This window comes from Camponotus vicinus, unplaced genomic scaffold, assembly GCF_025532165.1.
Source record: "Camponotus vicinus isolate PSW18456_S1 unplaced genomic scaffold, iyCamVici1.0 SCAF_2, whole genome shotgun sequence".
In the NCBI taxonomy this organism is placed as follows: domain Eukaryota; kingdom Metazoa; phylum Arthropoda; class Insecta; order Hymenoptera; family Formicidae; genus Camponotus; species Camponotus vicinus.
The window spans coordinates 13,617,754-13,639,947 of NW_028141956.1; the positions used below are offsets into that span (position 1 = coordinate 13,617,754).

The 22,194-nt window shown below is 28.2% G+C and overlaps 1 protein-coding gene and 1 pseudogene across 1 annotated transcript; both read left to right on the forward strand.

Annotated features, from left to right (window-relative positions):
• Positions 1 to 4,044: 4,044 nt before the first annotated feature.
• On the forward strand, positions 4,045 to 9,168 carry LOC145966312 (G-protein coupled receptor Mth2-like; annotated as a pseudogene).
• Positions 9,169 to 14,933: 5,765 nt separating this feature from the next.
• Positions 14,934 to 21,440, forward strand: LOC145966322 (uncharacterized). The gene is made up of 6 exons (XM_083090336.1): positions 14,934 to 16,651; positions 17,083 to 17,161; positions 17,525 to 17,677; positions 17,835 to 18,029; positions 19,238 to 19,456; positions 20,233 to 21,440. Exons 1-6 carry the CDS (start codon positions 14,977 to 14,979, stop codon positions 20,375 to 20,377), a joined length of 2,466 nt encoding a protein of 821 aa, XP_082946462.1. The 5' UTR covers positions 14,934 to 14,976; the 3' UTR covers positions 20,378 to 21,440.
• Positions 21,441 to 22,194: the final 754 nt, after the last annotated feature.

Here is a 22,194-nt window from a genome sequence, read left to right on the forward strand (position 1 = left end):
ATATATTTTTGTACATTCTTGTAGCTTATTTCGAGAGCTTTCCAAAACACTATAATTAAGTACCTTTCCGTTAAGTACTTTTTGAGTTATGATGCTTGAAATAATTTCTTAATTTTACATAAACCGTAAAATATCTTGTAAAATATTCATTTTTCGATTATCTTACCTTAATACTTTTATGTACAAAATAATGAGAGGAATCAATTGGTGTAAAGAAAACACATAGTTGTTTTTAAGAAAAAATATGGAATTGTTAATTGCAAATTACATATTTTTTCTTCGAAACAACTATGTGTTTTCTTTACACCAATTGATTCCTCTCATTATTTTGTACATAAAACTATTAAGGTAAGGTAATCGAAAAATGAATATTTTACAAGATATTTTACGGTTTATGTAAAATTAAGAAATTATTTCAAGCCTCATAACTCAAAAAGTACTTAACGAAAATGTACTTAATTATAGTGTTTTGGAAAGCTCTCGAGATGAGCTACAAGAATGTACAAAAATATATAGGATGTTCCATTTAAAAAAATTGAAGTGACCTTCACGTGACCTTCAAATGACTCTTCAAAGTCAAATCAATGATACCATCTTATGGCCCCCTCGAAACCATACAACTTTTGTCTAAAACATTATTCTCTATCTTGCTTATTTTTCGAGTTATTTGGCTGCCTAAGTTAAAATGGGTCACCCTGTATATATATATATATATATATATATATATATATATATATATATATATATACAATATATATACAGGGTGTCATGAAAGTGATCATAATTTTAAAAAATTAAGGTAGATTGGCTCAAAGTTAGAAGAAAAGACTTGTACAATTATGCAATATTCGCAATAATTAACGAGAAATAAATTAAAGAAAATCGGCCAATGCGCATGGCTAGAAGTGCGTGGCGGTGAAGGCGGTCTCACTGTAATATAATGGCGACGCGCGGCGAAACGGTGATTGGGGAGGGACGGAGCGATGAGTGTGTAGACGCGCGGCGAAGGCTCTTCCCCTCTCCAATTACTGCTTCGCTGCGCGCCGCCATTATGTTACAATGAGACCGCCTTCACCGCCACGCACTTCTAGCCACGCGCATTGGCCGATTTTCTTTAATTTATTTCTCGTTAATTATTGCGAATATTGTATAACTGTACAAGACTTTTCTTCTAACTTTGAGCCAATCTACCTTAATTTTTTAAAATTATGATCACTTTCATGACACCCTGTATATACACCTGTATATATATATATATATATATATATATATATATATATATATATATAATATGTGTATATATATATACACACAATACATATACATATACATACATATATTATATTCTATGTTATATCCTATAATTAAATCAATTATAAGTATTTTTATACTAATAAAAGATTAACTGTATATCGAGTTGCACGCTTTATTTTGTATTTGCATTTTATAGACATATGCAGATTATAATATAAAACAGATATTATTATATCGTAAAAAATATATCTATTCCATTAAGTCGTATAAATAGGTATATAGATTAGTCATATATATGATTTTTCTACACATGCTTCCTATATCTAGCATATAGTATAAAAATCATCATGTCTGTTAATATTCGAGCACAATGTAACACAAACTTAGCACAATTTAGCACAACAACTAAAATAAATGTTAATTCTAAAAGTGGGAGGCCAACTTCTAATAGGCGATTAATCGAGTATTTCTTTTCTATAACGGAAGTCAATATCGAATATGAAATAAGATTATATATTGTTGCGCCCGCGGAACGATATATCTCGAATCGCGCGCGACACAACGATCGGCACTCGCGCACACGCTCGCGCACACAGAAATAACAACACGGTTCTTTGTAACACCGAAACTTTAATGGGCAACACAGTAACACAAGCAATAACTCGGAACGATAATACAACGGCTCATAAATAGAAACACGTCCGCTCAGCTTGACAGCTGGCATCAGGCTAAAATGACGGCTGCTCCATCAACAACTTCTTGACAACGAGATCTTCTTCCTTTTTCAAGACAGACTCGACCGCGACTCAAACCAGGGACGTAACAATATTATGTAAATTGTCGCTATTTTCGATGAAATAAATGATTAAAATAATTAAAAGTAATAAATGTAATGCTAAAGAACTTGATGTTGCTATACTTTTCACTTATTTTACTTATTTATATTATTTAACACAATATCTAGATATTGATAATTTTTCTTGATTATAATAGTCTTATAGATCTAAGATCCGAAGATCTAAGATATTCACAATTAAACGGCTCATATATAAATGCATGATGTGTCTTTGTTGCTGTCCGTGACTTGGCGCGAGATAATATCGTATTTTTTAATGTTAATGATATAATCCTTGTAAAATCTTAGAATGCAAACGAGTTTTTAAATAATAGTTCTTTATCCGGTTTCATCCTAGTATCATCATCTATAGAGTGGAATAAAAGTATATATAAAATATATATTTCTCAAATAATTTTATCTTTAAATATTGTATTTTTTAAATATTGTATTTTTGTAAATCAAAAATATGATAAATAAAATCGAAAAAAATTGTTACCATAATAAATAAAATTTCTGTTATATTTATAATATCGATTTACCACTTCTGCAGGAAAATTTTTTAACCATATATAAGCATCTGATGTAAATAAAAAATTTTCTCCCTTCGAGCGTTAGCTAACCATTGTATATGAATCTATTTTTAATTATCATACTTTTTCAAAAACGTAACGTCTTATCATGGGAGGTTTATCCTCCAATGATATAATAAATTTAAATAATAAAAATAATATTATAATAATATAATAAATAATAAAATGATATAATAAATAATAAAATGTCTCAAATTAGTCGCCGAGTTAAACAAGATACCATCCATAGAAGTTTGTAAATAAAGTTTTTTGTTTGAATCACATTGTATGGTTTTTCTGCAGCACTCAGACTGCTTCTTCGACGAATCATCATCTTCGATAGTCTTATAGCGTTTCTCGCACGATCTTCTCTCCGTAAATCTGAAAGACGAAAATAACAATAACGATTTCATCCAGTGAAAAAGCTAAAAATCTATTGCAATGATGTTTTTATAAGTGTTATCGTAAACAATTTTAAATTTAATTCGTAAACAATTTTAAATTTAATTCGACAAAATTTTTTGTGTTTCAATGATTCACTAGAATAAAGAAAAAACATGCAGTAACTTGACTTTGTTGCACTCATATATTTACGTTTAAGATATAGTTTCTTTCATTTAATTAACATAACTAAAAGATAAATAGGCACAAAATTAATATAAAACTTTCAAACTGTATAACAATTTCGAGACATATATAATAATTAATGACGTCATAATAATTAAGACTTGGTTGATTTGATCACTTGATTGATTTGATCACTTTATTTTCATACTGATAAATCTTCAAAGCTTTTAAAAGTATACTGTATTATAAAGTAAACTGCAAAAACAAATAAGAATGTAAAATTAATTTTCTTGAAAGATTAGTCGTAATGCTTATACTCACTCAAAATCACAAGTAAATGGATGTGTCGAATTAAAAAGCCGCAAAAAATTTTTAAAGTCATATAAATGAAAATGAGTAATTATGTTATGCCGCGCATTAATAAACTTCAGAAATTATAAATTTTTATAAACTAAAAGCTTCAACAAATCATAAATTTCAAAATTGTGAGATTGATAGCAGTGTAAACAAATACATCTTTTGTGAAATTGTTATTGTCCTTATCGTTCGAAAATTAAAGAACTTGAGTTATTGGTATTTTTCTTATCGACATTATTTCTTTTTAATGCATTTACATCACGAAAATCTTCGCATCAAGTAAGCATTATTACATATTTGTAATTTTACAATGTTACTTTTACTTTTTTAATTGTTTAATACATAATTTTACTTTTTAAATTTATATATTATTGTGGTCGTTAGACTCGTCTGAGCAGCTGTCGTAAAAAGAAATCAAGAGTATTTTTTCACAAGTAAATTCAACACGTTAAGTAATCGATGATGTGTGGAAAAAACCTCGCATTTTGGTATTGCATACTTCCACTTATCTCTTCATCCTCAGTATTTGGACCAAATTTCACGAGTGACAACGAAGAAAAAGATTATTCAACAGTTCGATATCAACTTGATGCAAATACTATGATGACGAAGAAAATAAATTATAACGACGAAGAAGAATGGTATAATTTGCATGAAAATTTTACCAAAAATAACGATGATATGCAGTACACATATAGCGTCAATTTTACAAGTAACCGCGAGCATGACGATTCGATACAATATAAATCTCGAGCGCATGCCGAAAAGAATCATGAGAATGACAATCAAATACTAGTAGATAATATCGTTCTGTACAAAATGTGCGACAATATTACTTGTATTCGGCTATGTTGTCCTTTCGGCAATTATCTGATTAACGGAAGATGCACTACCAAACAGGGTAAATTTATTTTCTTGAAAAATATATATGGATACGTTAATAATTCGTTAAACAACGAAAGTAAGGAAGTAGGCGAATTATTTCTTCTGCTCGTTCACGATCCGTGTCCGCAGATTGGACACTATTTGCTTAATCCTTACTATAATATGATTTTGGCCAATGGCTCTTTATATCTACCTTATTACAATACAATTATCGAATCAACATCTTATTGCTTCGCGACCGTAGATAACGACATATTTGCTGTGAACGTTTGCCTTGAGAGTATGAAAAAGATCATGAATGAGACTACAAATTACAAAACTGCAATTTATCCGATTAGTATAAATAAAAATCTTATGAACAACAAAAGCAAGAACGAGTCAACGTCACTCGAGTACTTTAAAAATTCTAATACAGATAATAAAAATAATATCATTTTATACAAGATGTGCGACAATATTACTTGTATTCGACTATGCTGTCCTTTCGGTAGTCGCCTGGTTAAAAAAAAATGCATTGCCCAACAAGGTAACTTTATTTTCCTGGAAAACATATTTGGATACATTAACGATTCGTTGCAAAATGAAAGTGAAGGAAGAGAAGAATTATTTCTTTTGATTGTTCAAAATCCATGTCGAAAACATTACCTGCTTTATCCTTATTACTCTACGACATTTTTCGCCAATGGTTCCATCTATCTATCTGATTACAACACAACCATCGAATCAACATCTTATTGTCTCGCTAATGTGGGTGGAAATATTTACTGTGAATATTTGCTGGGAGATTATGAAGGAAATCACAGTTAAAATCTTGGATGAATCAATAGAATATAAACGCTCTGTTCAAGATGCTGATGAAACATATGAAATGTGTGGCGCAATAGGACGTATATTACTTTCGCTGGTGATATTCATAGTGTGATACTCCATAGTGCCAGAACTCCGTAATATACAAGGCTTCATACTACGTAGATACAGCGGCTTGGTATTTATCGGGGAAATAATTATACTGATAGAACAGCGAATCGAAAGAAATAAGATAGAGGACATCATCTGCATCGCTAGTGGTACAACATATTCAAATTGTATAATAAAGCAACCATCGCAGCATTTAAAGATATTAGGATTGTCAATGCATGCTGACATACTGATGGTTTAATACTTTCTGATAATTTGAATATGTAATTTGTAATTTTTACAACTTTAAAAACACAAGAATTAATAGTAAATTAAATTATATAAAAGTATTTGGTGCATTTTAAAATCATGTTAAAATTTCGCAGAATTATGCTATACATTAAGAAATTATTGAGCTATAATATATTGGCATATATGATAAATATATATGGTTTCTCTTTATAAATTTACAGAACAGAAAATTAATTTACAATCTATAATTTTTTTATAATTATATATAATATAATTTTGAATTTCAACATTTGGCAAAAACTTATTAATTGACACATTGTTTATTTCATTGTTTCAGGTTTTATCATATACTATATCTCTTTAGCAAGCTTTTCTTGGTTAGATGTAATGTGTTTCGATATGTGGCGTACATTTAGGTAAGCTGCTAAATATTCCGTATTATATATATTTAATTTATAACGTAAGTTGTTGTAAGTTTGTGAATCTCTTTATAATATTGATTTATATTATACAAAATACTACGAAATGTTCATTTATAATATATAAATATGTACATCATTATATACTTACAACAATATAAAAATAATATCAAGAAACGATAAATTTTGAATAGAATACAGAATATATATAGACTTATGTCATGTAATTTTTTGTCTCTAAGAATGTAAACTATTACTGAGCTTAAAACATTGTAAATTTAGTACATAGAAATCATAGGCTGCACTTTTATAAATAAAAATTTATATTTTTTCTACATTTTCTTCGAAATTTCTGCAGATTTCACTGAATATTGATTTTTCCGTTTTGTAAAATTATATTTAATTTTTATAAACAAAGTAGTATTAATTAAATTAATATTCTGAATTATTTATAGTAACTAACATTAGCTATTTCTAATTTTCTTTTTTTTTAATGTGTCTTTTAAGAACCAAAAGTTAATATCACTTTATTCTTTCCTTCTCTTCGTAACAACATAAACAAACATAAACATTATATGCCACCATATATAAATACATAGTTTTTATCATGTCGTAATATTGAATAATGTGAATCAGATTAAAAAAAAAAAGAATTATCGCCGAGTATATTTTAATGTCAATCAATTTTAATAGTTATATATAATAGATTTATTAAAAACTTCGTCCGAAAACATATTTATATTAATATGTATTTATATTTCTTCTATTTTTACCTCATAAATGTAATGTAAACTGCGCTTCGCAGACAATTGCGATCACTAAGAAATACGAAACAACAAGAGAGAAAAAAGTTAATCATGTATTCTGTCTTCAGCTGGGGAGGCCCCTTTATGCTCGCTATTATTTGTAGCATTATGGATTTTGTTCCTGGTGTAACGAGTAATATTCGGCCAAATTTCAGCGAAACGTGTTGGTTTGATGGTAAATGAATGCTATATTAATGATAATTCAATTGATGCTAGCACATAAATATAAAAAATGATCTGTGGAAATTAAAAATGTATTTGATGCATTTATAAAACGCGATTTAATATGAGAAACAATAAGAAATTTATTTTACATTTTCAGGCAATTTGGCATATATGTTGTATTATTACACTATTGGAACTATGTCCTCCATCATTATTTGCTTGTGTATCTCTACAGCACAAAAAATCGCGTATTATGAAAAAGACATTGCTCTGCACTTGAAAGATTTGGAGAGTCGGCGTTACAATGATAACAAGCAATGGTACGTAAGCAATATCTTTGCATCGATATGGACGTAATTATTTATAATTAATTTATCTTATTAATAAGATATGTGCTGAAATTTCTTAATAAAAATAAATTTACCAATGGCATTCTCATTTTCAACAATAGTAAAAGAGAAAATGATAGAGAAAGAGAGAGAGAGGGGGGAGAGGGGGGAGAGAGGAGAGAGAGAGAGAGAGAGAGAGAGAGAGAGAGAGAGAGAGAGAGAGAGAGAGAGAGAGAGAGAGAGAGAGAGAGAGAGAGAGAGAGAGAGAGAGAGAGAGAGAGACAGTGAGATATTATCATTTTCAGAGATTCTTGATTATGTTTTTATAATTAATCTTATAAAAATATATACATATATTGCCGCTTTAATAATTTTCGTGTTATCTTGAGAAAATTGGCGATTTTCTTTTTTTGTGTAATTGTTTCTTATTTCATAAAGACGCAATAATTGCATTTCTTAAAAAAAAAACCTTTAATAAAAACTTTACTATTCTCTTTTTGTCTTTTTCTTTTTTCATCTTGCCAAGTTTAAAGTTATCAGTTACTGAGAAAAAAATCGGGTTGCATTAATTAGAAATCTGATAGATTCAACTAGTATGTCCGTTGGAAAATGGACGAATCTGAATCCTTTAGGAATTACCAGATGAGTATGATTAATTTCTTACTGTTAAATTTACCAAATTTTCTTGGTAATAATACTAAATTTACAAAAAAATTAGCATTACTGTGTCCATGTTTAGTTAATATAACAAGAAGTTTTATAGATCCAATTAGAAAATATTAACCAAATCCTTATAGTAAAGTCTATTAAATTAGATTTAGTTATAAAAAATCGTGTCTTATCGTGATAACTAGAAATTCTGCTTGGTATAACCAAAATGCCTTCTATCAGATATGTCTTGTTGGTACAATCAAACGATTCCTCTCAGTGCAATATTAAGAAATAATAAACAAATGGCTTTAGAAGTTGTAAAACAAAAACATTAAAATAATAAAAAGGCTACGAGAGCCAGCGCAGATATTATAGACGCAAGAAGATTCAAAGCTAATCAATAATTAGTAACAAATATATTAAGTAAAGTTGTTGAATATTGGAATCGCGGACGTTTCAGTCCTTTTTTTAATTATTTTCAGCACAAATAATATAATAAAATAAAACAAACAATAAATCGCAACGGAGTCTCTCATAGCTTTTTTATTATTTTTATGTTCTTATCATTATTATGTTCTTATAATTATTTTTGAAGTTTAATTTAATTAATATAGTATTTATTGCTATTATTATACTAATATTGCTAATATTTATTTTCATTAAACATGAGTAATTTTGAATTTTTTCAATTATAAACTTATTAATTATCACCATTAATAAAATATAAAATATTCATGCACATACATTTTCTTTTCAATTATTTAATTATTTATTCAATGATTTTGTAGGTTTAAGTTATGCGTACAAGTAACTAAAGTACTATTTATTAGTTATTGCATGTTATGGTCTCTGATTGCTATTCAAGTGTTATATGATGAAAACGCATTTTTCATTCAATATATATATGTTACACTGGAATGCATAACACACTTTTGCATTATGATCATATTTTTATGGAAGAAAAGGATTTGGCAGCTGCTGCTGAAGCGATTAGGTTGCCAGAATTGTAATATGTCTTCCAACTGAACACGTTATGACATCCTCAAACAATACCACTACATCAGGGATGAGTTCTTTACGGGAAAATACCGATCCTTACGCAAACACACACCGCCGCGCAAAGAGATCGTCCGATTTGACCGATCTTTAATGACATTTTGCCGACAAAAGAATTCTATTGTAGATCAAAAGTCAACGGTTATATCCAGTAATTAAGAATGACTACAGTGCTGGAACAATTGTTTAATTGATGATAAATTTTATATTATCGTTGATCCTTTTGTTTTACACAATCATGGTCCTGATTTCCTTCTGTTAGATACATATTTGTCTATTCATTTTCTTAAGTCTCTTTTTTGTTCTCTGATTTTTATTATTTAACGATGTATTTGTAAGCTCTTCTTTTTAATTTTCTTTATAATTTGTATTTTCTTACTTTTCGATAACACTTTTTATTTATATTATCAAAAACTGTTGATACATTTATTTCACTCATTGTCAATTTATAATACAACGTTTGTATTTATATTATTATTATTATTGTATTAAATGTTATAATAAATAACTTGTATGTATTATGATATGTTTTCAAGTATATATATTTACGAAGATAAAATAATTTAGGAAAAGATATTTTATCGCAATAATATGTATAATTATTAAATGCGTGACGCAAATATTTATAAATATTAAGAGTACTCTTTCTAAAAAATGTTTTTGAAATATTATTTTATGCATTAACATGCATAGGTAATTTTTTGATTAATACATAGACTCATTAATACAAATATACACACAAATTCTGTGTATCATGTACTATACAGAATGTAAATTTTGTATTGTTATCTTTTGAGTCTTATGCAGTTTCTAACTAATATAAAACACATATTTGTAGATAAGATGCTACTTCTGTATATATTACAATACAATAATAAATAATAAATAATATATTTATGATTTCTATTTTATTTCTTAAGTGAAAATGTTAGATTATAATAAAAAAAATTATACATAATTATATATTAAAATTAAATTTTAAAATTTGAACACAAAATATGAAAAATATAGTATTTGATTTATGTATCTTTAATTTATATATCATTATTTAGATTCTTCCTTATATGCTTCCTGATGCTTTACATGAAAAATACGACAGTTGATAATGGATTACTAAATATTTACGTAATCATATTTCAAACAGATATAAGCGTCAGTTTAGATGAAATCAAAAGCGATCGGCATATACTTTAATAAAATATATTAAAAATACAATACATGCATATTTCAAATAGATGTAAACTTCAGTTTAAATAAACGATCAGCATTGTCATTTCGGCAAAATACATCAAAAGCTATCAGTATTGCATACTTTGACAAAATATATAAATAACATCAGACGTACATATTTTAAACAAATAAGCGTTAGTTTTAAGCTCAGAAACGATCAACATTGTCATTTTAACAAAATATCAAGAGCACCAGACGTGCATTTTCTAATGTAAGTAATTATATATTAATCATTTTTATTGTATAAATTATTATAAAATATTTATATTATCATTATTATAAAATATTTAAATTTCATAATTATTATAGATTTAGTTAAAAAATGGGGAAATTTCAATGTGATCTAGGTATTGCACTAATACTTTGTTTCGGTTTACTTACAACATGTATTTCAATACAATCACAAGGCACGAAGTTACGATTAGTGAGTGCGGTACGATGTGAAAATTTTGCCAAAAAGATTTCTTCTAAAATATTCGATACGATAATGTAAAGTTGAAATTTGCAGATATTCAGTTAATTTGCAATTAACAATTCCATATTTTTTCTTAAAAACAACTATGTGTTTTCTTTACACCAATTGATTCCTCTCATTATTTTGTACATAAAAGTATTAAGGTAAGATAATCGAAAAATGAATATTTTACAAGATATTTTACGGTTTATGTAAAATTAAGAAATTATTTCAAGCCTCATAACTCAAAAAGTACTTAACAAAAAAGTACTTAATTATAGTGTTTTGGAAAGCTCTCGAGATAAGATACAAGAATATGCAATGACAAATAGTAGGTTCCATTTAAGAAATTAAAGGTGACCTTCATGTGACCTTCAAATAACTCTTCAAGGTCAAACCAATGATACCATCTTATGGCCCCCTAGAAACCATAAAACTTTTGTCTGAATCATTTTTCCGTATCTGTCTTAGGTACAAAGAAATTTGGGTGCATAGATTAAAATGGCCCACCCTGTATATATATATATATATATATAAATAACTCATCTTTATTACTGTCCGTCACTTGGCGAGAGATATCTATCGTGTTTTTTTAATGTTAATGACGTAATCCATAAAACTTCAGAATTTTACACGAGGCCAAAATATAGAGAGTAATTTTCCAATCTAAAATTAACTATATATTAACGTGTGTTGATCTTTTGTTTTAATTTTAAATAGACTTATTGTTAGCTTACACTTGCTAATCTCTAGGCAGGTAAACCGTCGCAGATAGAATTTATTTGAGGATCTTTAATTCCCCAATGCATAAAAAAAATTTTTATAATAAAGATCAGCAGTTAAATAACAGTTAACTGTAATGTAGTAACTTAATTCTTTAATAAAAGATTAATTTTATATTGTTGCCCATTAATGTCTTTGTTTACGAGACACACAAATAATGAATTTCAGATTTTTACGTAGTAAAGAATATTATCTTCTAGTATCATGGAATAAGAATCTAGAAATCTTGATTGCTTAGTTAATCGCGTCTCTTGATTCTATTATTAATTATATCAAAAATATAACCGCTCATAATTCGAAGTTAAAAAATCAGTATTAAAATCTTAATTACTTAATTTATTAAATCTCTTGATAATTATGTCTTCTGAAAATGTAGCAGGTCTCAATTAAAATATTACAATCTTAATGACTTCGTTAGTTTATGTCTCTTGATAATTCTCTCGAAAATATAATAGCTCTTAATTAGAATGTATAATTCATTCTGTAGCTACATTAATCAAATTATTTGCTGCGCCTGACTTGTAATTATGTAACTTGATACGAGACACCATTAGTAAAATTGTTTAATTAGTATTAAAGCTTATTGAGGAAACTTTTACTTTAAACCGTCGTACAGATTTACAGGTAAATTACAGTTTCAACGTTGTTAGGTGATTCGTTATCTCAATAGTAATCTTGCCTCATGGCTGATATGTTACTTGCGCTTTCATCTCTCATATATTTTGAGAAGAGACATCGCGATTAAACCAGATACAGTATTAGCTTGTTCTAGAATCTAGTGAGACAAAAATCGAATATAATATTACATACTTATTTGATATTACATACTTATACTCACCGATGCTGTCCTGACAGTGCAACAGAAATTCACTTCTATGATAAATCGGGATATCGGGATATCGAGGTGAGATTAAACTTATATATTATACATAAAAATTACATCAATAATAATTACAACATGTCATTTTCATAATATGAATTTTTTACTAACTCCACAATTAACGCAGATGTTGACTCGGAACAGTGAATTGCTTGTGGATTTGATACAAAATCATGAAAATGACATATCAAAATGACAATCAAATGCTAATAAAGCCACACGGCAAAAAATTTCATGTTATACAATTTCCGTCAAATTTTTAGTGGAGATAATAATAAAATTAATCATCTTTCCACATACACACAGTGTGTAATAACAACATTACTTGTATTTAGCTGTTGTCATCTTAATGATCATTTGATTGATGAAAAACACAGGAAAGGTTAAATATTTTTTTCTGAATATGTACGAGGTTATTACAAACAATATACAACTTTGTTATAGAACAAAAGTAAGTGACTGAATGCTATTTCAACTGCGTCCACAATTCGTGTCAGAAGATTAAACATTTTGTGCTAAATTCCGATCAATTATCCAGACGACAAATACATATCCTTGGTCAATGGCTTTCTGTATTAGGCGCATTATGACAAATTTATCCGATGCAACTATTATAAGAATTCATTCAATTTCAGTGTTAAAACATATGTACCTGATAATTCGAAGCTCCACGCACGCTCAAGTGAATAAGGTGTGTCACATTAAAGCGAATGACGTCGATGTAGGTAGAATCGAGAAAGACATAAGAAGTAATTAAAAAAGCTGGCCATGTAGCACTCTTCCACGAACATTCAAAGCGTTCAGTCATGTAATTATAAGCAAAAGAAATTTTTTTATATCGAAATTCGATTTAATGAAGTCCTCAGCGATTCGAATACGAACGTGTGTGATTATATCCGTGAGCATCCGTGTTCTTTGTATCGATTTGACATTCTTTATTATGCAATTACAACGTCAATAAAAAGGTAAAGAAAAATGTATAATAAGGTGTTTCGGTAAATATTGTATCACTTCACGTGTGCAGATAAAGTGGATTTGACTAAATAGAAAATTCTCTATTATTTTGCGATTTTCGCAATAATTAATGAGAAATTAATTCTAAAAGAAAATTGATCAATTTGCGCAAGTATTAGCGCGAAAAAAGATAGCCCATTATTATGCGATTAAAAGATGTGTGATAAAGTGTTGTGAGGAGCGCTCTACTAAGTGACAACTACGTGCGAGTTATGTGTAATGTTGCATCCTCGCGTTTTCGCAACCGTGTAACAGCAGGTATTTCTTCTCGCCACATGTTAATATTCCCGGTAATTGGTTAATTTTTTAAAATTAATCTTTCAAAATAATTATTGTCGGTAAAAACAGTAAAGGACTTTTTTATTCAATTTAACTCGCTATATCTACACATAATAGATGATATAATTATTATCGGACATCTTATATAACCTGATATGTTTATTTTTCTAATTAAAATAAATATCAAATGAATAAATTCATATGTGTGTGCAATTTTCTGCATATATAATTATTTTACCTTTAAAATTAACGATCTTACAAAAATCATTTTCTCTAATATGATTTAATTTTTAGTAATAGTTCCATATTAATTCGAGAAATTTAATGCAATCTTTTGCGAAAGTATCTTTTCTTCATTAAAATTTTCTTTTTGTCAGTACTATCTAATCTATCGCTTTTAATTTCCAATCAAATAGATAGTCATGTTATAGTCATATACATAATTGTTTAAAACACGAACGTCGAGTTCAAACCGGTTTTTGAATAGTACTTGTTTACTCTTTTATATTAGCATACATAAGAAAAACGGATTACAAGACTTTGATGAATAAACTTATATATTCAACAAAATTTCATTTTTTGATCGCATGTATTCTTTTGTAATTTAGATAACGAAGAAAGAGACTAATAAATTTGTTAATAAAACAAATGAAATTTTTCTTATACGCTATCGATTATTATTAATTTTTAGAAGAAAAATTTTTAAAAGTTGAAAAGAAACTTTTTAACTATATGCAAAGAAATTTAAATAATTAAAATTTGGAAATATAATAGTATATAAATTTAAGAAATATTATATATAACTAAAATGTTTGTGTTATTGTTATTTGTTCTGTTGCTTCTTGTTTATTAATTTATTTTCTATTTTAGTAAATATTATGCGACGCATTACTTAAATCATAAATTTCAGATATCCTTAATTTTCATAAATTATAAGCTTTTACAAAAAATGAAATTTATAATTTTATAACAAAAATCATAAATTTCAGAATAGTAAGACTAACAGGATCAAACTAATATATCTTTTGTCACCGTTTTAAGCACTTTAAATTTTAATTATCGAAATATTTGTTCATCGACATTGTTTTTTTCAAAAGTGCATTCGTCAGTTTGTTGCGAAAAATTCGTTCTTCGCAGGAAGTAAACATCATCAAATCTCTTACAATTTACAATATTATTCAACTTTTTAATTCATGTATTATTATGGCTGTTAGATACCCGTCTGTGAAGCTATTGTAAAAAGAAATCAAGAATAATTTTTCACATGTAAATCCAACACGTTAAATAATCAATGATGTATGGAAAAAGTCTCATACTTTATTGTATTCTTCCAATCATTGCTTCATTTTCGACACTTTGGTCAAATTTGACGAGTGACAACGAAGAAAAAGATTATTCAACTACGGTACGATATCAACTTGATGCAAATACTATGAAAAATTATGATGATGGAGAAGATTGGTATAATTCGCATGAAAATTTTACCACAAATAACGATGATATGGAGTATCACATCAATTTCACGAATAATAATCACGAGCGATTGATGATTGACCATTTCATACAATATAAATCTCAAGCGCATGAGAATGATAGTCAAATATCAGTGAATTCTCGCATCAATTCAACAGAGTTTGACAGCAGAAGAAATTTTATATCACAAGAACTCAATGACTTGAAAAGAATCAAAGGCAATAGTTATTCTACGTACGATTCCTTTAATAATTTCAATAAAGGTTTCAATAATAGTGAAAATAATATCATTCTATACAAGACTTGCGACGATATTACCTGTATTCGACTATGTTGTCCTTTCGATAATCTTAATCGCTTAGTTAACGGAAAATGCATTCCTGGACCAGGTTACTTTGTTGTCCTGCGAAACACGAATGGTTATATTAATGATTCGTTTCAAAATGAAAGTGAAAAAGTAGACAATGAATTTCTTTTTGTTGTTCACGTTCCATGTCAGAAAACTGGACACTATTTGATGAATCCCTACTCAATCCCTACTCAGAACAAGTTTCTCGTTAATGGCTCTTTGTATCTACCTTATTACAACACAATTGTCGAGCCAACATCTTATTGTCTTGCAGTCGTAGATTACAATATATTTGATGTGAACGTTTGCTTTGAGATTATGAAAAAGATCAGAAGTAAAACCACAAAAAACAATAAAGATATAATTTATCCGATTAATAATACAAATAAAAACTTAGAGAACACCAAAAGCAAGAACGAATACAGGTCGCGCGAGTACTTTAAAAACTCTAATACAGTTAACAATAAAAATAATATCGTTTCGTACGAGATGTGCGACAATATTATCTGCATTCGGATATGTTGTCCTTTCGGTAGTCACCTGATTAAAGGAAAATGCATTGGCCAACAAAATAATTTTATTTTCCTGAGAAACATGTTTGGATACATTAATGATTCGTCAAGAAACGAAAGTAAAAAGATAGACGAATTATTTCTTCTGATTGTCCACGATCCATGTCAGAAGACTGGATATCATTGTTTTAATCCTTACAGCAGCACTTTCTTTCTCGCCAATGGTTCTTTGTATCTATCTCAATACAACACAATCATTGAACCAACATCCTATTGCTTCGCTAACATAGCTCAAAACAAATTTACTGTGAATGTTTGTTTGGATATTATGAAGAAGATCACGAATAAGGCCATAAGCCTTAAAATTACGAATAAGATCAAAAGCCATAAAAGAAAAAATGTATTCTTTCCGAATAGTTCATTTATGATCGTATTTTTCTGCGGCGAATTAGGAGTTATACTGTCTTCGTTGATAATGTTCATAGTGTACTCCATACTGCCAGAACTTCGAAATATACATGGCTTTATACTACGTAGATATAGTGGATCGGTATTCGTTGCGTACACGACTTTCCTGATAATCATACTAATTGAAAAGGATGCTTTAGGGTATTACATCTATATCATATTTGGTACGATATATTCAAATTTTATAATAAAGCACACACATAATGTAGTATGTAAATTTTTTAGAAATGTCAATGCAAATTGGCGGTTTAATATTTTTTGATAATTTGAATATATAATTTGCAATTTATATAATTTTAAGAACGAAGGAATAATAATTTAAATTATATAAAAATATTTGGTACATTTTAAAATCACGTTAAAATTATCTATAAATTTTTTACATGTTGTTAAAATTTCATAGAATTATGCCTTACATTAAGAAATTATTAAGTTTAGCATATGATAAATATATATATATTTCTTTTTATAAATTTGCAGTACAAAAAATTAATTAACGATTTATAATTTTTTACGGTCACATATATTATAGTTGTGAATTTCAGCACTTAATAAAAACTTATTAATTGACATATTGTTTATTTCATTGTTTCAGGTTTTGTCTTATACCATGCCTTTTTCGGAAGTTATTTTTGGTTAAATGTAATGAGTTTCAATATTTGGCGTACATTTAGGTAAGCTGCTATACAAGTATTATATATATTATATATATTTTATTTATTATTCCGTATGTATATATTTTATTTATAATGTAAATTGTTATAAATTTGTTAATCTTCATAAGATTGATTTATATTGTACAAAATACTATACAAATTATTCATTTATAATATATAGGTATGTACATTCACATTTACTTACAACGATATATTGTCATATCGTGGTGTTGAATAAAGAAAATCAATTTTTATAGTCATTTATGGAATTAGTTATTTTCTCAAAAATCTCGATCAAATACATTTATATTAATGTTTAATTACATTGTAATTTCTTTTATTTTTGCCGGCTAAATGTAAAGCGTAAATTACGTTTCGCAGACAATTGCATTCGTCACAACGAATGATGAAACAAGAAGAGAAGAAAATGTTAAAATTTTATTCTATCTATGCATGGGGAGTCCCTTTTAATATTTATATCCCATTATTTGTTACTGTCATACTTTTACAAAATAACTTCGGATTTATTAGTAAGTGAATGCTGCATTAATAGATAATCTAATTAATGCATTATTTTTTTAATTTTTATATTAGGACATAAAAGTAAGAAATAATATAACATAAATTTAAATATTCTTATTGAAATTAAAAAATGTGTTTGATGCATTTGCAAAACTCGATTTAATATGAGAAACAATAAGAAATTCATTTTTTATATCACATTTTCAGGATTAGCATATTGGTTGTATGGAATTTTAATTATCTCTGTTACCAGTAACATTTGTTTATCCTTTCTTACGGCACGAAAAATCGCATATTTCGAAAAAAACGTTGCTCATCGTCTCAGCAATTCAGAAAAGCAACGTTATGATGACCAAAAACAATGGTAAGCAACATTTTTACATCAATGCATGATAATTTTAATAACTTATATATCCTAAGATATTAATAAATAAAAATTTATCAACAATATTTTTTTCATTTTCAAGAGCAAAAGAGAGAGAGAGAGAGAGAGAGAGAGAGAGAGAGAGAGAGTGTCATTTTAAAACGGTATCGTTGTATGATGTATTTTTATAATCACACTTAATTGAAGTAAAAATTGCCTCAAATAATAATAATCAAAAAATTAATTTAAAAATTGGCAATTATATTTTGAATTAGTATATTTCGAATTACTCATTACAATACATGCATTAAACACGAATATTTCCATCATCTTTTGATCCATTTTCAGCGTGACATTAACAGTAGAATTATTTGGGAGAATGTGCTCACCAGATCATTGCGAGATGCTACATAGTTGTATTTGCTTATTGATTGTTGAAGTGATATCGAAATGATTTAATTTTATGTGAGCTGGTTGAAATTTGTAACGTTCCTGGAGCGATTCTTAATGTCCCGCTGAAGATGAGTTCAAAAGATAATCTGAAACGTTTACGTTTATAAGTAATTCGAAATATATATTAGCTATATAAGATTAATATATAATAATTATAAAATAAGAAAGAGGAAAGTGTTTTCTTTCTATCTTATGCTCCAATTATCGTGACTTATTGGCTCTTACTTGCTAATTTCTAATTAATTTTTTGATAATTACACTTAAAGAAACAAACATGCTTTCGCTTTAATTACACTGGCGTTTTCTTCAGAAAATTGGCAATTTTCATGAAAATGATAAACAGTGGTAAAAATAAAGTCTAAAAATGTAAATAAAGAAAACAAAATTTGTGAATATCTCTTATTTCAAAAATATAATAATCGTATTTCATAAAAACTTTTTAATAAAAAAAATTTTGTTATTTTTCTTTTTGTATTTTTCTCTTTTCATTTTTCTAAGTTTAAAATTAGCATTATTTGTAGTTTAATTTTATTAATATAGCACTTAAAAATATATTTATATATTTATATTTTTTTTTAATATTTGAAATTGAAATAATTGATTAATAATTATTTATCGAAAATTTTTCTTCATTAAATGTGGATAACTTTTGAATTTTTTCCTCGTAAATTTATTAATGACTATCGAAAATAATCACAAATACACGCATACATATTTTATTTTCAATTATTTAATTATTTTATTCAATTTTACAGGTTTAAGATGCAGCTAGAGGTAACTATAGTGCTGTTCATCATCATTTGCATACAAACGTGCATAATTATCTATGTGTTGGTTTACATGTATGTGTTGTATAATAATGATAATGATAATGATAATGTTACATTATATGCTCAGTATACGCTCTTTGCGCTGGACGTTATACAGCACTTTTACGTTTTCATTATATTTGTATTAAAGAAAAAGTGTTGGAAGTGTGCAATTATCTGGCATATACATTTGTTTATGCCGATTGTGGCCATATTAAGTCTAATATATCTATCCTTCCGATAGATGTCGCGTACTTAAGAACGGACCTAAAGTCACTAGATATACAAAGTACCGCAATCCATAAGACTCAAACCCCTTGCACAATGCTAGGCAACAGGCAATAGAAATAAGGAATAGAAACTATTCACCAATAAATACGCAGAGCAGAAAATATTCGCCAATAGGAGCAGAGAATAGATACTATTTCTGTTCTTATTGCCTGTTGCCTAGCATTGTGCAAGGGGCTTCAATGTATAAGGATATGGAGCTAAAATGGTCTCCTAAAAGTACAAGTGCACACTTTTGTTACGTATGTATGTACACTTTAAGTGCAATTTTCTAACCTGTATGTGAAATCTGAGAAGCATTCGTGACTAGATTGTTGCGTAAAAGGCTATAGAAATCAAAGCGAAAAAGGTTTTCGTTTATTTCGCATCCCAAAAAGCGAAAATAACAACAAAAAATGCAAAAAATGGCTGAAATTAATTGCCAAAAATACATTATCATTAAGGGGTCATGTAAATATATAATTTGAATGAACCGCTTATTGGAGCCAAAATGGCGAATGATTGCGGTACTTTGTATATCTAGTGACTTTAAACGGACCTAAGTCGTTGTCTCATCTTACTTAACTCGCTCTCTCATGCTTGAGTTACTGTCTGTCTTTTGTAATACTGTGCATCAACGTGTATTCTCGATTATATTTCTACTTTAATAAAAGATCCCAACAAAATCCCAACAAAAAGATTAGGCAGCTGTTCCTTAAGCGATTGAGTTGTCAAAGTTGTGGAATAATTTCAGCAACTCAACATGCTATTGTATCCTCAAACAATCGCAGCACTACTTCAACGATGACTCTTCCGTAGGAAAAGATCAATTCTTACGAAATAGCTAACTGTCACGCAAAAAGTTCATTCGATTCGACATTTGATCTTTAATATCACTTCTTTGTATCAAGAGGACTCTAGATCGTGAATCAAAAAGAGGCGCTTCTTATTTATTAAGAGCAGTGCTAAAATAATTTTTAATTAAAGATTAATTTTACATGCATGGTTTTGCGATGCGAATATAATTAATTTAGGCGCGGATGTTCGCGAGCTAGGAACGGTATACGCGAGGTTTATTCCATTTCGAGACATAATGACACGTGTCGGCGATGCAGATATTAGATGCCGGTTGAATGCTCGATTGTATTGGAGTATGTTCCGATTCTGCGGCGGTAAGAATTTCGGAATGTTGCACAAACGGAAAACCGAGAAAGCTCAGTTGAGGCGAAGTACATTCCATCCTTTGTCTCCGTGCGCAATAGGATTCGAATCAAGATCAGTGATTTCGTTCGCTATACTAGCGAAGCTATACTAGCGAGAGCGGTGATAGAATCAGATCTAATGTTCGGACTGCCAAAGGTTCGTTTCGTTTTATACGGGCTAATAAATCCACGTAATTCGTGTTCTCCCCCGAATGGCGGTATCAGCGAGTCAGTTCCGCTCGAGAGATTTCGGTGAAGCTGAAGCGCTTAACTCGCGTCGATTTAATAATCTTTGGTGAATTTCGAATATTTACGGCGATGTTATTGATTGTTTGAAATGTTTAAAAAATTGGCGTAATGCGCTTTACCAATTGCTCGACCAGTGTTCGTTGAACGGCAGACTTCCGTATCGACACGACAGGGGAACATATTATTCTGTTTTATTAGAATGCTGTATTCTGGCGTATGCATTGTTACAATACTGGCATCTAATATCCGCATCGCCGACACGTGTCATTATGGCTCGAGATGGAAATAAATTATATCGGTGCCACCTGACCTATCGCTATTTTTAATTTTCAATCAAATCACTAATGACATGTGTCATGTACGATATAATTGTTTAAAATATGAATGTTGAATCTGAATCGATTTTTAAATAGTATTTTGTAATTCTTTCATATGGACATGCATCATGTTATCTAGAGATACATGTAGATCCAGCAACCAGCAATTAATTGTGATATTGTAAATTAATTTTACATTCGAAAATTAATATTAGATTCTTGTGTTTAATCTCTATATTTCGAATTTCAAAATAGTGATTCTTCAAATCTTTAAATAGACAAAACATGCATACTAATGCAGATGGGGGGAGTCCCAAAGTATTAATTTAATTTAAATATTGCAGGAATAATTCGTTTATATATAAAAAAACTTATAAAGAAATAGTAATTGTATATTTTCTGTAACAGTTATATATTTTCGGGATAGTTTAATCAGATAAAAAATAAATTATTATTGCAATATTATTTTTGAAAATTAAAATAACTATTTTGCACAACAGTGTTTTAAATTCAAATATTTTTATTTGAACTTGCACAAGCTTTTATTCTTGGCGTACTACAATTTTTATATCACTTTTCTTGTAGAAAATTCAGACTATTTTGCACATATAGTAATTTTTTTACAGTAGTTTTCACATTTTTAGTTTGAAAATAATATTATTTTTGTATATTATTATTGTACTTGATATCTTTTTTTATTTTTTTTAAAAAGGTATGTTTTTATATTACGTATGTGTGTGTATGTATTCATACATATATATATATATATATATATATATATATATATATATATATACACAATACATATACATATACATACATATATTATATTCTATGTTATATCCTATAATTAAATCAATTATATGTA